General features: G+C 38.3%; 1 protein-coding gene across 1 annotated transcript; it reads right to left on the bottom strand.

Annotated features, from left to right (window-relative positions):
• Nucleotides 1-11,013: 11,013 nt before the first annotated feature.
• hsp90ab1 (heat shock protein 90, alpha (cytosolic), class B member 1) lies at nt 11,014-16,413 on the bottom strand. The gene is made up of 12 exons (XM_079255625.1): nt 16,321-16,413; nt 15,170-15,313; nt 14,822-15,028; nt 14,545-14,704; nt 14,292-14,425; nt 13,907-14,212; nt 13,630-13,795; nt 13,309-13,499; nt 12,841-12,988; nt 12,443-12,711; nt 11,638-11,971; nt 11,014-11,553 (listed from the first exon to the last, which is right to left on the bottom strand). The coding sequence occupies exons 2-12, from the start codon at nt 15,311-15,313 to the stop codon at nt 11,435-11,437; spliced, it is 2,178 nt and encodes a 725-aa protein (XP_079111751.1). The 5' UTR covers nt 16,321-16,413; the 3' UTR covers nt 11,014-11,434.
• Between the last annotated feature and the right edge of the window lie 1,885 nt (nt 16,414-18,298).

Raw genomic sequence — 18,298 nt, 5'->3', positions numbered from 1 at the left:
TTACTGTGCTTGATTAGCCAACAAACTGCCCTGATCTGAACCCCATAGAGAATCTGTGGGGTATTGTCAAGAGGAAGATGAGAGACACCAGACCCAACTACGTAGATGACCTGAAGGATGCTATCAAAGCAACCTGGGCTTCCATTACACCTGAGCAGCGCCACAAGCTGATCGCTTCCATTGAAACGCCGCATTGATGCAGTAACTCGTGCAAAAGGAGGCCCAACCAAGTACTGAGTGCATGGAAATGAACATACTTTTCAGAAACCTGATATTTCTATTTAAAATATCCTTTTTTTTCACTGATCTTATGTAATATTCTAATTTTCTGAGACACCGCATTATGGGTTTTCATTATCTATAAGCCACAATCATCAAAATTTCAAGAAATGTTTGTAATGTTTCACTCTATGTGTAATGAATCTATATAATATATGGGTTTCACATTCTGAAATGAGTGACAAAAAGTATTAAACTTTTTCATAATATTCTAATTTTCTGAGATGTACCTGTAGTGTGCAAGAGTCCTAGGTAGCAGACACGTATGGGACTGTGCTACTTTTTGGCAGTTGGGGCTACACTATGGCACTGACGAGCGTTGTGTGGGTCAGTTTTGGTCTAGATTTCAGTTACTAGTCTCAGCGCGGGTTATAGGGCCACTTTACCCAGTCTTTGTTTTGTTTTTGTTTTTTTCTGGCTTGTGGAGCTCTTTTAAAGCTACTGTATGGCTAAGCATGGTGTATATTGTCCAAATATCAGTTGTTTGCTTGGATTATAGCAAATTTTGTTTGGGCATGAATTGGTCCAGATATGATATGAAGTCAAGGCCAAATATGAGCCAAACAAAACTGTGAATGAAGGTCACATTTAGGCCAAACCTTTTTTTTTTTTCTTGGTATAAAGTTTGATTAGATTCCACTTTTCTTTCTATTTTATATCGAGGCATTATCTGTTTATCTTTGGCCCCATTTTTTAAATGGACTGGTCATAATTGTGCTAGTAGCAGATGTCCGTGCAGATATCAGTGGTAGTTTTATGCAACATCTCTCTAACCTGAAATGCTTGGCTTTTGACAGGATGGTGAGATAATGCATGAAGATGACATTGTTTTATGAGAGGAGTTCATAAGGTCGGCATGGATTGTGTTTTAGGGTGGCTGAAGAAGGTGTTATGTGGGATGGGGACTCTCACATATCCCACTCCTTCTGGCTCTGATTTTCTCCCAGCCCACAGGTGGACCAAGATGACACATTGCACCTTGCAGTTTAGAGTCCCTTTGTTTCTTTGTTGTTGTTTTTTTATGTACAGTTGAGAGAGGGGGCAGATTGTTGATGGAGGATGTAAAGTAGGTTTGAGATGAAACAGTTTATACCAGACTATATCAGGTAAAGGTCTGTCTGGGATCTGTGGACCCGTTTCTAAGGGCTGCTTCTGCATTTTCTCTTGGCCTTTGTTAAATAAATTATGGCACAATGGAATATGTTACACATTGTTCTTAACTTGATGTATTTACTTAGCTTCAAAACCAGTTAATGTGTTCTGCACAACAGGATCTGCATGGATATAACAGGAAAAACAAGAGAGCACCTCTTACTCAGGTTACTGAGACTGTCAGAGCAGGAAATGATCAGAGAAGACCATCAAATACAGTTAGAAGAGATTTTAGACCAAAGACTCGGCTGAAGAAGCCTCTAATCCCTCCAGCCAAGTTCGACAAACTCATTTAATGCGAGCTTCTCCTTAAATTTGTCAGCTGTCTTTGTGTTTCAATGCTGCAGGTTTTATTGGTACCGAAACACTTCAAATCAGTCATTTAATTCTCTTTCCCCCCAAGTGATCTTTCCATTCTCATTCCACCCTCTCTGGTGTCATCAAATGCAATCAACCAAAGTTATTTTCGAAATACGTCTGAAGTGCTCTTTGTGCTTTTCACTGATTCATTAACCCTTCCACTATTATGATTCACTGAGCCTCACACTGAGGGCCAGGTTTGACTGTGAAGTACAAGAAAACATTTCCCCCTGGTTTATTAGTCTCAGAGCTGCGAAGTGGGGGAATTCCCCCGCTTCTCTCATTACACAAGTCCTTCACACCATCTGGTTTTTATGTCATCTTGTCAATATCTCCAGTCCTCTTTCCAATAATTCATATGAAAAACTAAAAAGAAAAACAAGGGAGGAGGGGTGCAGAAGACACTTCAGCCCTCTGCTTTCGACCCCTGTCAAACTCTCGATTTGACTGCAGGGGCAACACCCACCGAGTCCTTTTTTTGTTTTTTGGGGTTTAAATGTCAGTACATTTGAATAACTTGCGTTATTTGGGAGCTTCCTGAAACAATCTTCCTTTGTATCGTGCAGAGCATCTTAACAGGTGGACGACTGAAGGCAATGTCGAAAGCTCGTGTTCAGACAGGGGGAAGCTTTTTTTTTTTTAAAAATGCAAAGTTCAACATTTTGGTAAAGATGTTTGTTGGATTTTTATGCTATTGGATGACTGATACTCTAAAGTCTGTTGGCTAAGGAGCAAAATATACTGAATAAACTTTGCATAAAACCAAAAACATTTGAGTAATGACATAAAATCACTTAAACAAAAACAGTAAAACATAATATGTGAAGTAAATATGAATTTATAAAACAGATCAAAGATAGTTATTAACACAAAACCTCTAAGTCTGTTTGTTAATGGCATCTTCTAAGCGGATGAGATCTGAACTGATGTTACATAAGGAGGACAACCACCTCTATTTTTGTGTCTGGCGTTTTGCAACCTCTTAAAGCATCTATAGGTTGACCTCAGTGCTGCATGTAAATGTTCCTGTGCACATGCAGAGGCCAGACCAGAAAAAAACATGATGATGACTTTACAATCATTTGTACACTGCATCTTTTTCTTGATGTAAAAAAACAAGAAGCTGCAAACATCAACTAGACACAAAAAAAGACATCTGAGAATTTTCAGGAAACAAATTTATATAAACTTCCCAAAAAATTAAGTGATAACAAGCCAAAAGTCAAAGAAGACTAACTGGGTCATCTATAGTATTTGGTTGTATTGTTTTGATTAAGATCCATTCATTCATTCATTTCTAAATCAAGTCATAAGGAAGCTGAAGCCTATCCCAGCAATCATGGGGCAAAAGGTAGGGTACTTCCTGGACAGGTCGGCAGTTCATCACAGGACTTGATTAAGATCAAGGAAGTTGAAATTAATCCATATTTTGACATTATTTAAAGAAAGTGTTAAGTTTGTACTTTAATAGGCAGATTGATATAATAATCTGCAAGGTGATGGATGGTTATTTTATATCTATAATCAACAGACCCACAAAATTAATGCATAACTCAGCAAATATTTTTATGTTAACACAGTGATTATAAATTAGACTCCCGTGGATTGGATTAGAATTAGATAATGGACTGTACCAATGTATGAAGTTAATTGAATATATAATCAAAACTGCAGAGGGTCCAACACTGAGCTTTGTGGAACTCCACATGTACTGAAAATGGCAATTAAGATGAAAATCTGTGAGCGAAATTCTTGTCCCCAAGATATTACTTGAATCAAAGCAGAGCAAAAACTTTCTTAATAACTACACAACTTTTACAAGGATATTCAACTCAGTTCCATGTTTTCAACATATCCTTGCAACTACACACCCGATTCAAATTAATGAGTCGTTCACTGGCTGTTGGATCAATTTAACTTGGATCATGTGTGGTGAAGCCAGGATGCATTGAAAACCTGTAGGGTTGTGGCTCTAATGGGACCAAGTTTACAACATATTGAAGACAGCAGGCCTCACTGAATCAACAGTTGAAACAAAGTAGTGAGAAACTCCTAAAAGAGCCTTTTTCAGGATGATAATATTCCCACTGAAAGTGTGAGTAGATTCCATGATCATCTAGAGACTGATGCAGTTGGCAAATAACATTATTCCCCCAAACTTGTAACATAAAAGTGGTTTAAAGTTTACAAGGATGAATCCAAATTTGACTTTTGAAAAAACGGCAGCCTGTTTAAGTCAATTCAAATGCAGCTGGAAATTCATTCATTCATTTTCTGAACTGCTTATTCCAATTCAATGCTTATTCAATGTGGCTTTGGGTGACAGGCAGGGTACACCCTGGACAGCTTGCCAGTCCATTGCAGGGCCACACAGAGAGATGAACAACCACTCATGCTCACACTCATTCCTAGGGGCAATTTAGAGTGGCCAACTAACCTATCATGCATGTCTGGATGGTGGGAGGAAGCTGGAGTACCTGGAGAGAACCCATGCATACATGGGGAGAACATGCAAACTCCACACAGAAAGGCCACTGACCAAACCCCTCCCCAGCCAAGGATTGAACCAGTGACCTTCTTGCTGGGAGGCCACAGTGCTAACCACTGTGCCACCGTGCAGCCCCAGCTGGAAATTATTTTTAAAAAATACATAAAAATGTGCTCAGGCTAGTAAGAAGCTCAGTTTGGTTGGAAGAATGAAGGAGCCGACTGAGCGATGTGGTGTTATTTATATTTATAATAGCCTGTAGTTAATACCAGTGGAAAGGTTAGGACATGTCTAGTCTTAACTAAGATGTGTCTGTAGATTCTCCATCATCTTTTCAAAAGAAACAAAAAGAAATCTGGCTGCCTTAAAGCATTTAAGATGGTTTAAGCATTGTTTCACCATCTTGCAGTTATACATCATAAAAAACTTTGAGCCCTGTGCCTAATTTTGGGTTTCAAATTCCCTGCCCACAATAATATGAGTAAATCTTTGCAACCACAAGGTTTATTTGAATACTTTGGAAGTCATAAAGGGAGATTTGTTCTAATGTGTGAAGCTGGTGAAGCTCTAATGTATACGGCACACAGCATAAATGAGAAAAAATTCAGGCTTGTCTAAAGAAACAACATTTTTAGGATTAACAAGAATAACCCTTTGAAAAGATGCTCTAAATATCTATCAAATCATCATACGGTATGTGAACATTACTTCTACACATGCCAACTCTGATAAAAGTGAAGAACAAAATGGGAGAGGTGTTAGTACAGACAGTTTAGGCAAGCAGTGCGGCCCTTCTTTTGTACATGTACCTTTATTATTAGCCACAGGCTTCAGTGCTTGTCAATTTCATTGTGTTTTGTTTAATTTTTTACACACTGACGCTATGAACTATTGTTTAGATGGTCTGAGTTTTTGATGCTGTTCAATTTACTTTCAGTTAGAGTCTCGTTTTTATATATTATATATTATATATATAGTTTTTATATTTCTTGTATCTACTGCTTGTTTCCTTGTTTTATGCAGTGTTCTAGCAATGTTCACTTCTGGTTGACGTCAGCATGAATTCTTCTCAATTTCCTAATTGTACCACATTTGGATGCTTTGTCCTTGTCCCCTCTTTACCACAGATTATGATTATTGAAACAATAACCATATAGTCATTTCACTGAAGACCCCTCTCATGATACAAAAAAATGAATCCCACACTTGAGCTTTGTGATTTACTATAAGCTGGAATTCTTTCAGCGCAAACAAGAAAACTTCCAAAAATGAAAAGAACATGAAAAACTCCCACTGCCCAAAACCACTTTACCACTGTAACCATGATATCGCTTGTCAAACCAGTAGGGACTGTGCTACAGTGGAAGTTTGTCATCAAACTCAGTAAGAAGCTGTGTCAAGATTGTCGACAGGAGTTTATATTTTTTAGTTTCACCTTTAAATGTGAATGTATTAATCATACTATTGTTCCTGTAAACGTAGAACTGTTTAATTTTGAGGGCTTTAACAGATGTTGTTAACGGTAACTAACGGTAACTAACTGCAACGAAAGAAACGGCAAAATGGTTTAGTGAAAGACACAGAATAAAAAATACAGTTTAAGGTATAATAAACAGGACAGTACCAGTATTAGCAAATCACTATCTTCTGTCACATGAGAAATGTATATATAACTAAAGTTTGATGCTGTGAGTTAATGTATGTAACTGAAGTTATGTCAGAAATGTAAAGTTTGTTTTGTTTGTGTTGTTTAGCTCTTAAGTTGGTTTATGATGGTTTTACGGCTGAACACATAAAAACCACTCTGGGCCATCAGTAAACACTGTTGATTCCACTGGGAGCTACAAGCTGGTTTCCTGTGTTGAAAATCAGCTCAGAGTTGCTTTTTTTTTCATCATCACAAGCGAGACTCACACAGTGTTTGTGAAGTGGTTTTAACCCTTTCATGCATCATGTCCACTACAGTGCACTACGGTGGTTTTCAAGTATATTCATAAATGAAGATGGCATATTTGGAACTTTGCTATCTTCAGTGGACATTAGGAGAGTCACTGCCACTCACTGAAGAATAAACAAATATAGTCTGAAATTTCATATAAACACGTACATGTAATTACCAGCTTTACCTCAGTGATAAAACAGGAAAAGAAAATTATACTAGTCCATTTTTAGTGAATATTTCTATTATATAAATATGACAATATGTTATTTTATAAATATTTATATAGATTAGGAAAATAAATAAAAAGTGAAATAATGTTGAACACAAAGAAAAGAGTCTCTGTACATGTAGGTAGAAGTAAAATGTTGCATGTGAAAAAATGTGGCACTGATTTTTAATAATTCATGCATAAGAGGGTTAAAGCTGGAGCTGATCAATTTAAGCCAGATGTAAATGTACATTTTCTGTTCTTGTAGTCAATATGATCATGGAACTATCCAGAAATATCGAAAGACGTACCATTAAGTTTCTAGTTTTGAAAGATTGACTTAATTCAGATACAGTGACTTCATCATGCGAGTCTTTGCTCAACATTTTACTGGTAATGTTGTAGACTGGGCCACAACTTCTCGTATCTTGTTTATAGTTTTAGTTGTTAAGACTATTCAGTGATGATGCATTGATATTTTCAGAGACAAATTGACAGAGAAAGCCAAAGACACCTGACAGATACCAACCATGATGCTGGACCAAACAACCAGACACGACACATGGGGATAACTGGAGCTCCACACACATGTTTATCCTGAACTCCGTTCTTTAAGTCAACACAAACTCTATCAGCTTCAGTTTGAGTCCAAAGTTATCCCAAGTTTTTAGGAATATTTAGCCTTTTTCTAGTGTCTTCGAATAGTTTGGCAGAAATAAATAACAGAACTGATTTGTCTTCAGTTTTTTCAAAATGTATTATTTGAAACTAAATTTCCCACTTCCACATGCAAAACTTTTCTCTTTGTGGAAAAATCAGAGTGGTATTCTGCACAGACATCACTGGGACCATCACTTATTGAAAGCTGCTACCACACACACTGATTTACAGTACAAGTGGAACATAACAGCGTGACAGAACATGTGTAATTCTCATCCTTTTTACACCCAGTCATAAAGGTAATCGTGGGTTGTTGTATTTCGTACTTCAAGACAGAAGGGTTCATTTCTTGTGCTCATGCCTTTAATCTTCTCATCTTGCTTCCGCCCTGCTGGGTGAGGGTGATATTCCTGTTCCTGTGTAGTATTTACCAAGTGCTGTCAAATGTAAGAAGAAACACCACGCATGATTTGTAAAAACATTTTTTTAGATTGTGATTAGCAGTTACATAGTCTTTTTTTTTTTTTTTTTTTTTTTTTTTTACTTTTTGCATTTTAAATATCAAGTGAATTAGATTGCATACAGGCCGGCATGACTTTATCATCAGAGCAACATAATAGCAACTTTAAGCTTATCTTGAGATTACGTTCATGCATTTATGTTGTTGCAAACATCCTGACATCCCAGACTGATGTCATGATTAGATAGGCAGGGACCACTAAAGATGCAAATACTAAGACGCACAAATAAGCCAAATATGTCATGATGCCTCTGAATCATCTGGAACAAACCAAAGAAACTTTAGGTTTTGTGGCATTCAACAAGAACTGGGGCATGTGGTCTAGAAGCCATCATATTTTACTTTTATTTCGTGTCATTTTTGCACTGACTGCATGTACTAGAGCGAGATGCGCAAGCAGCAAAGGTCACAAGATGCATTCATAAGTGTGACAAGTGTGTAAGCAAACACTTGGCACCGCAGCCTACTGACGCATGAGGAACCTCCGAATTGATGCATTTAGCATTTGTGGCTTGAGGACAGATTTATATGAGGGAAGCAAAATGTTTCCACAGGAAGTCTTTTGTTAGAAAAAAAAAAAAAGCAAAATACTAGGCCAGACTACATGCAGTTTTTAATTTAAATGAAGGGAGACTTGTGCTGACTCTGGACAACTCTCACCAGGAAATTTCCAGTAGTGCTCAATCAGACAGAGTTGTTACATCAGTCTTAAACTTCCCTTTTATGTCAGCTGACATAACACTTCCTGCATATTCTTTCTTCGTTTTTATTCTGTACTGACTCGAACCTCTTTATCACATCTGGACAAATTGAAATGCTAAAGAAGAAAGAAAAAACACAGAAAATCCATTGACATATTTAGACAAAAACGTTCTGTTAAGCTTTGGCCATTTATGTACCAATTTATTCTCAGTGTTTCACTCAACATGTCTCTTTGTGGAGAGATAAACAGCTAGAGACTCAATCCGTTTCAAAAGATTTTACTCAGTGAACAAGTGTTACTAAACTCAGAGATTAATGATGGATTACTGGTTTTGCACCACGTCTTAATCTGTGTGAACAGAATCCTTGAGGAACCAGGACTGATGTTTCTTGGAGGTCCAAACTTTTAAAAATGATGATTTAAAGATCTTGTGTGCTGTTCAGGGAGCTTTTAGGAAATGCACCCTCAGGTTTCCTGGATAGTTACTTAGTTAAATCTTTGGCATTTTCCCAAAAACCATGTGCAGGGAACCTTTAAAAAGCTTTGCTGGGACGCTTCCTAAAATTTAACCTGATGGATATAAGGCGCGACATACTAAATCAGAAAGTACTAAATACTTTATTTTGTATTTTCATTCATAGAGAAATGTATACCAAAGTAATAAATGAAATGCAGAAAAGGGCTCAATTTCCAGATTTGATTCGGTTTCAAACACTACAAATTATATTCTGAACAAAAAATCCTTGATAGAAAAAAAAATAATTGTTTTTTAGAAGGAGAGCGGGGGCAGGACTTAGCTGGAAAGGGAATTTTAAATAATGCTGAGTCAAGACAACCTTAAAAATATGTGCATTTTAGTTTCAATTGTTTACCGTCACTATAAATCTGTTATTATAAATCTTCTTTTCTTCTTTAACTATGCAGTCTAGTGATAGTTTGTTAAATTTTAAATCTAGGCTGAAAACATTTATTTGCTTTGGCCTTTGGCTGATCATGGATTCAGAATTGGACCTTTGATGTGTGTTTGTGTTTTGTCCTTGTATTTTAGTGGTTTTAAGATTTTTTTTTTTTTTTTTAACTTTAATTTTATTGATCATGTAAAGCACTTTGGATGCTGTGGCTGTCTAAATGTGCTATATAAATAAAATTTACATTCTTTTGCAAGATTTTTTGAAGGAAAATTAGATTGTTAGAATGTTGTGTTTAACACAAACACAAGGAGAAAGAAATGTAAATGTGTAAATATTGTCAGACACGTTTAGAATAAAACTAGTTATATATGTACTTATGTGTTATTTTTTGTAGAACATCCTTAAATACTTTCTGAAAATGTACTTATGTTGTAAATTCTTCTGATTTCTATGAGATTCTATGTAAAACTTAAGGGGGGGGGGGTCTTCAGGAAATATTCCAATGTTTCTTTAATAGAAGTTTGTGAAGACCAGAGGCTCTAGAAGGTTTCCTATGTCATCATGAGGCCACAGAGTACCCTCAGGTAAGTTCATTAAAGGTTCACCTAAATGACTTTTAGATAACATCTGCAGAAATCTCCAAGGAACATTTAAGTAAAACTTATGTTGCTTGAAAGTCATTCATTTGCTAGAACTCTATGTTAGAACTCAAACAGGAAATATGTGATTTTGATTAAGCATCTAATTGCAACAAACTCATACAAAACCCTTCCTCTTATAGATCTTCAAGCTTCAGATTTAAGATACTTTCATTCTGTCACTGATGCAGGTTGTGTGGTCAGTATGCAGTGTAGTAAAATCTGCAGGTACGGGGGTCAACTTATGCAGATGCAAGAGGAAGCATAAAAAAAAAAAAAAAAAAAGTCGTTTCTGAATGACACAGACCAATTTCCCCATCACCGCTTTGACAGGAGGAAGAGTTACAGTTCTCTGGAGGGAGAGACACCCACATGTTTTACCGACAAGAAGGAAAAAAATAAAAGTTGCTTACGCCCCCTCATACATGAGCAAAACAGGACTTCCAGGAAAGGTATGCTTTTTTCATTTCTTCTAAAAGTTCAGGTAATGACTTTCAAGAACGCGTTGCCTTCAGCACCTGCTGGTGTTCATCCACGTGCTTGTTTCTAATAATCACAAGACTGGTGCCTTATCTTGCTCATTTATAGATTTCATTGTATCCTTTTAAACCAAATTGTGTCAAAACTGAAGTTTATTTTTTAAAGCATTCAGTTGAAAAATTGGTACTCGATCACACACACACACACTTCACTCCATGCTGACATACAAAATTTCTTTTGTGCGTGCAGATATACATATATATTTTTTAGATCCTCTGTGCTCAGATTGTCAAATGTTTCTGTAGCAGTTGGTTGTCTAGATTGAAGACTCACTGCCATCTGGCATTTTTCCCTTCCCTCTTCAATTCTGTTCAGCTTTTCCAGGTCAAGCATTATGAATATTTGTGTGCGTGTCTCATATTATAAGCCTACAACATCATACAAGTGTTCATATTACAAATGAAACCCTCTTAGAGATAAGAGCTCACCAACTCTAGAGTGTCCTGTACTGTATAATGTACTGGAGGAACTGGTGTGGATGACAGCCATCAAGTACAGTCATGTTCATTTAGACAACGCGCCACACTTTGTCTCCACCTTGTGGCCATCTGGTGAAAGTAAGTTTGTTCAGAATGTCGGCTAATGCGATTCAGCCATAAATACAAAGACAAATAAGGTCATACATCTTTAATTTTTTTGCAAAAACAATAGTTGAATACAGACAAGCCTGGACTCAGGCAAGGATATCGTACAGTCCTCTCTCCATGCAGCGTGCTGAATTGCACATGAACAGAACCCCCCAAAATCGCTCCAATAAGGAATGTCAAATTCCTGCGTTTGCACATTTATCACTCCAACATTTAAAACTCAGTGCAACAGGTTACTTGTTAAAACAATGTGTGGCCACCATGAATGAACAGCAAAAAAAACAAACAAAAGCTGCTTTTAAAGGTCTTGTAGTGAAATGCTCTGGTAACGAGAGCAATACTGGTCCACCACAACTGGAATGACTAAATTTGCATTTACTGCACTTTTAAGGGAGAAACTATTGGAAAGTAGGGCTGAAATGCTGGAAATCTGGGGGAAAGTTAATTTAATCAACTTCTTCCATGCGCGAAGCATCATCATCGCCATCACCTTCCAAGGGAGGCATCTCTTCTGGGGCAGATGTAGACGTGGCCTCCTCTGTGGGAACATCGTCGTCATCGATACCTGGTGAGAAAAGACATAAAACTTGAGATTGTAGAGATAAAATGACAACTTGGCAGCAATGAATTAACTAAACTATGTCTTTACCCAGTCCGAGTTTGATCATTCTGTAGATGCGATTGGAATGAGTCTGCGGGTCATCTAGGGAGAAGCCTGAAGACAGCAGGGCGGTTTCGAACAGCAGAATGACAAGGTCCTTCACAGCTTTGTCGTTCTTGTCAGCCTCTGCCTTCTGCCTGAGAGTCTCCACGATTGGATGGTCAGGGTTGATCTCCAAGTGCTTCTTAGCCATCATGTAGCCCATGGTGGAGTTGTCCCTGAGTGCCTGGGCCTTCATGATCCTCTCCATGTTGGCCGTCCAGCCGTAAGTGCTTGTCACAATACAACATGGGGAGGACACCAGTCTGTTGGATACTGTCACCTGGAGAGGAAATACAACAAAATATTCAAAGTACACTGCAACCATAGCAAGGCAGAGCTAAAGCATGCTCAAACATTTAAAAAGAAAATGCAATTCCTCAAAATTTGTCACATTAATAAAATCCACACTTCAATCCAGGCTTAATTTACCTTTACAAACCATTCAAACTTGCTCATATAAAGAATGTTAATTTGTAGCAAGGAGTTAGAAGGAAATAAAATTAGTTTTTTGTACAACAAAAATCAGACTGACTGAAGTGCAGCATTCGTTCAGGTTTCACTGGATGCTAAAACCCTGATGGACCACCTAAAGGATCACACGGTCAGCATTCAGGTCATTCTGGTGTGAACTTACCACGACAAGCTGCGACCACTAGAAGACCTGTTACCAAATACACTGCTATCAATTTGTTGTGAATACCTCCAACCCCACAACAGGAATTTTTTTTTTTTAAACTTCCAAGCCACAAACCTTTTCTACTTTCTTGTCAAGGATCTCCTTCATGAGTTTACAGAGGTTCTCATACTTGGCTTTGTCCTCTTCCATCTTTTTCTTCTCTTCTTCATCCTCTGGCAGTTCCAGACCTTCCTTAGTGACTGAGACCAAGGTCTTGCCGTCAAACTCCTTCAATTGCTGGACACAGTACTCGTCAATGGGTTCGGTCATGTACAGGACCTCAAAGCCACGCTTGCGGACACGCTCAACGAAGGCAGAGTTGGCCACCTGATCCTTGCTCTCACCTGTGGGGAAGAGACCCTCAGTGATTCTGACCAGTTAAGTTTTTGTAAAAAAAAAAAAAAAAAAAAAGTGCATCTGTGTACACACTAATCAAAAACAACTTTAAAAACTACTGAAAAAGGGAAAGTTACCAGTGATGTAGTAGATGGACTTCTGGTTTTCCTTCATGCGAGTCAGGTACTCTGTGAGGGAGGTCATCTCATCTCCAGACTGGGAGCTGTGGTAACGCAGCAGCTCAGACAGTTTCTTGCGGTTTTGGGAGTCCTCATGGATGCCCAGCTACAGTTCAAAAGTATTGTTGTTCATTATAATAATGCAGTGTCCAACTACAGCACATGTGCAGCATAAATACTGGGTAACATGCAAAAAGTACTTTGACAGGCTAAACTTTAAATCCTTTGCTATATGGCTGATTTAATGATGTGCAGTTATTAAAGCTGTAACTACTCTTAGGGATGCTAGATGTATAAGCACCATAATACAATGGATCAAGTGCAAGGAAAGGATAAACCCTATGAATCCATGGATATGCACTGAAGACAAAAAGGAACTTTAGTTTCTCATTTATTTTTAACGTGTACCAGATGTATATTAGTTACCTTGATGTTCTTTGAGAAAGCCTCGTAGAACTTCTTGTAGTTGTCCTTGTCTTCTGACAGTTCTGCAAAAAGCTCCAGACACTTCTTGACAATGTTTTTGCGAATAACCTTCAGGATCTTGCTCTGCTGCAGCATTTCTCTTGAGATGTTGAGGGGCAGATCTTCAGAGTCCACGACGCCACGGATGAAGTCTGGAGGGATCAATTAAATAATTTAAATTTCCAAACCAGTATTTCTATACTTAGTGAGGGAAAAAAAAAAAAAAAAAAAAAAAAAAAAAAAGGGGTTGGTTCAGAGCAGAGCAGAAAAGGATGGACTTACTGAGGTACTCTGGGATGAGCTCTTCGCAGTTGTCCATGATGAAGACTCTCCTGACATACAGCTTGATGTTGTTCTTCTTTTTCTTGTTCTCAAACAGGTCGAAAGGTGCACGGCGAGGAATGAAGAGCAGGGCCCTGAACTCCAGCTGGCCTTCCACTGAGAAGTGCTGCGAGAGGAAAATACATGCTCTTGACTTCATTTTCCTCAATGTAGGACGCTTAAGACTGGACAGACCAGCAGATCCAGTCAACAGCTTAAAAAAGAAAAAACATCTCACCTTAACAGCCAGGTGATCCTCCCAGTCATTGGTCAGACTCTTGTAGAACTCGCCATACTCTTCGTTTGTGATGTCATCTGGGTTCCTGGTCCAGATGGGCTTAGTCTTGTTGAGCTCTTCCTGGTCGATGTACTTCTCCTTGATCTTCTTTTTCTTCTTCTTGTCCTTGTCTTTAGAGTCCTCTTCATCATCTGAGCCCACATCCTCAATCTTTGGCTTGTCCTCACCCTCTTCTTTCTCCTCCTTTTCTGCCTTTTCCTCCTCTGCCTCGTCGTCGCTGATCTCCTTGTCACGCTCCTTCTCCACCTACAAAAAGAAAGGTATCACTAGATTAGACAACTTTAAAGTCATAAAAACATAACAGAACAAATGCTGGAAGACTTACAAACAGAGTGATGGGATAACCGATGAACTGAGAGTGCTTCTTGACAATCTCTTTGACCCTCTTCTCCTCAATGTACTCTGTCTGATCCTCCTTCAGGTACAAGATGATCTTTGTTCCACGGCCAATGGGTTCACCTTTCAAAAGAATTGTCAAACCATGAGACCATTTATCAGCGTGTTAAATCATGCAAGCATACCCATTTGTATGACACTGAACATAAATTTTATAATTATCTGAATTGCAAGGTACATACCATTGTCAACCTTTACTGTGAAGGAACCTCCAGCAGACGACTCCCAGGCATACTGCTCATCATCATTGTGCTTGGTGATTACTACCACCCTCTCAGCAACAAGGTAGGCAGAGTAAAAACCCACACCAAACTGACCAATCATGGAGATATCAGCACCAGCCTGGAGAAACAAGTAGATCCATTTTAATGAGTTTTTTCTGACAAAGCAGAATGGTTACAGCTTTGAACTGTGAAGATAGCCCTTATTTTACAGTCTGCATCAGTCTCCAAGTTTTACCTGAAGAGCTTCCATGAAGGCTTTTGTACCAGATTTGGCGATGGTACCCAGGTTGTTGATCAGGTCAGCTTTGGTCATGCCGATCCCAGTGTCGACAAGGGTTAGGGTGCGGTCAGCTTTGTTTGGGATGATGTCAATTTTCAGATCCTTGCCGCTATCTAGCTTGGATGGCTCAGTCAGGCTTTCGTAGCGGATTTTGTCCAGCGCCTGAGAATATTTATAGAAAAAACAATAAGTAAATTTCTCTGCAGACAAAGCAAAGAAAAAAAAAAGCAAATTCAACCTGGTTTTTGCAGTCACCATGTTTAAATAAGATGAGTTAACCCTGTCAAGCTCTTATTGACTTACATCAGAGGCATTTGAGATCAGCTCCCTGAGGAAGATCTCCTTGTTGGAATAGAAGGTGTTAATGATCAGGGACATCAGCTGAGCAATCTCTGCCTGGAAGGCAAAGGTCTCAGCCTCCTCCTCTTGGTGCATTTCTTCAGGCATCTGTTTAGTAGAAAGGCAATAGATTAAACATTGAGGCAAAAGGCAATCCAAAAACCTATTTAAATAGAATTTATTTTTTTAGACAGTTATTCAAGCAGTTAAAGGTTCACATTGAATCCAGTATTAATCCACTCTTTAGTCATAGTTGGTAATGAAGTTATCCATGTAGACAACGGGCCTGGTGAATAAGGCTTAATATGCTAAAAGGGTAGTTAGTTTGTAGAAATTGTTTACTATTACACTTTATAAATCTAATTTATGAATTAAAACCTTAAACTGGTGTTATTGAGTTGTATGATGTTATCCTGTTATGTATGGGCGGAAGTACCCAGTGACCAACATGGCGTCAACGCCTAGACAATGGACGCAGCAAACACGTGCTCAGTAGCGAAACAAACGGGAATAAAATAGAGGATGGAAAATTACTGAAAATCCAAGCCGAAACAATGCAGTTGACGTTATCACATAAAATGCTGTTCTTTCGATAACATGTCTCTTCTGAAAGATTAATACATAAATCAAGTCACGAATGCGTGCATCGATTACGTAACATTACCATTAGTCAGTCTTACGCCAATGTACGCTTAAAAATAGCAAATGTTTAAGAGGATAAAGATATTTATTTGTTAAAAGTCCAACAGTCACTTGGGAATTTGATCAAGAGTAATTTCACGTTGTGTTCTTTTAATGTCCCGTTCACCACACCTGTCGGTTCAGACGGTGCGGCAATGCCGCATCTCCACTGCCCAGCATCGTTACTGGTCTGCACGTATGTCAAATTAAAATCCCATTAAAAACTAAACACAGGGTTTATATAATGGCTGTGTAAACAATCGGGTTATAACCTAGATGTATGCGCTGTCATCCACAAGAGGGCTAATGTTAAGGCTATCACAACCCATGAGGTCTCATTCAGAGAACTGCTGAATATTTAACAATAGAGTAAAAACCAACACATTATGAGGGCGCGTGTGCGTTACACGCTATGTATACATGTGTGTACATACCTTTTTATTAATTCCGTTTACGTTTCTTGAATAAAATGCAACAAAAGTGTTGTCCCCTGTGCTCTCTGACGCAGGAAAAAGGAAAGGAACTTCCTTATGGTGCACAACGAATATTTATACACATGGGTTTCAGCGTGCAGCCGTATCCATCCGCGGAGCGCATCAACTACCAAAACTGGTCTGTTGTTCATTTAGCACCATTTTCTCCAAACTATCAACAAAACAACCCTCAGAAACATTGCAGCCCATTTATTTTTAGTTGTAGGGACTTTTGAGGTAGATGTTTAGCTAGGTGATAAATAGTTTTTCATCAGAGAATATAATTTCTACAATATCCTGTTATATGACTGACATCTGTTACATATAAAATATTTGTATAATAAAATACAATTGTATCTTGTTTACACTTTAAAGTAATGGGAACATTCTTTTTAAGAAAATACTGAAGACAAATATATCAACATCTGATCTCAGCGCTTGCTGCCATCTTGTGGCAGTTTAAGATAGAGCAAAGTATTTATTGAAAGAGCATATTTTTGGCGATAGACTAAGCTCCGTTAATACGGGAATATACTATCGACGCATAACTATTTTTTTGTCAAACTAAGAAATATGATCACTCAAAATTATAAAACCGTCGTTACTTTTCTTACAAATTGACAAAGACTGTCAGTCCTTTTTAATCTAATGGAAGAATACTTCGAGGAATGAGGGTGTACTTCGATTCTTCTAGCAGTTTCCATGAAAAACCCGCCTTAAAGTGACGTCACGGGCTTGTCAGCCGCAGCACTCGCCTCACATCTGTTGTCATACGATTTAGTCTATGATAAAAAAAAAAAAAAAAGGAAAACAACACCATAAGACACCACATTTTTCCACTCTTCATTTTTATGAGGTTATATCGATATGATTATAACAAATATATGTGCATGTTCAGCATGTTATAAATCTATACATCACATTTCAGAAACCACAATCCTATTAAGTTAAATTTGGATAAAATGTAGTCAGTGTACAGTATAAATGTTAGTATAGATTAACTAAATTCTCTATACCGTTTATACCAATTCAGGGTCACAGAGTGACTGCAGCCTATCCCAGCAGTTAGTAGGCAAGAGGCAGTGTACATCTTGGAGGTCACCAGTCTATTGCAGAGTCAACACAGAGAGACAAACAAGCTCTTATGCTCACTCATAGGGAGAATTCAGTGTAACCACTATTCCAACATGCATGTTTTTGGACTGCAGGAGGAAGCCAGAGAGAACCCATGCACCCACATCCCTTCCAACACACACACACACACACACACACACACACACACACACACACACACACACACACACACACACACACACAAATTAATTAATTAATGCTCTTGGGCTGATAGTCTGTTTGCAGTCTTTTTTGTGATCCAGCTTCAGAAGAGACTTCTTCCTGAGATGACAGCCATGCAGACTGACTCGATGCAGTGTGTGGTGTACGCCCTGAGCACTGACAGGCTAATTTCTCACTACTTAAACCTGCGCAGCAATAGTAACTCCTGTGTCTTTATTATTTCAGTCAACTGTTGGATTTCACATAGAGCACAAGGGCTGAACTTTTTGGGTTAACTTGATTATGTTGGTTCTGAGTTAAACCCCTATTTGAAAACCGCTGCATGATCCTTGCCATTGTATTGCAGTTCAGCTTCGTTGTTACCAATCTTCTTGAAAGCTTTTCCACCTCTAAGCAATTCCATTCTCTCATCCTTGGATAGTTCTTTGCCATGAGGTGTCCTGTTAGACATCCAGCAGCCATTATGAATAAACTGTACCCAAAATACCAAATTTAACAGCTCTAATCAGTGGTACACATGATCCAGTCAAGCAGACAAAACATCAACATGATGAATTAATGTACAAAATATACAGGTATTTCTAGGATTGTACTCACTTGTGTTGCAGGCTTTTTAGACAAAAATTACTTTGGGTTTGCATAA

Source organism: Telmatherina bonti (genome assembly GCF_933228915.1).
Source record: "Telmatherina bonti genome assembly, chromosome: 16".
Classification (NCBI taxonomy): domain Eukaryota; kingdom Metazoa; phylum Chordata; class Actinopteri; order Atheriniformes; family Telmatherinidae; genus Telmatherina; species Telmatherina bonti.
This window is presented reverse-complemented; position numbering and strand designations above follow the sequence as displayed.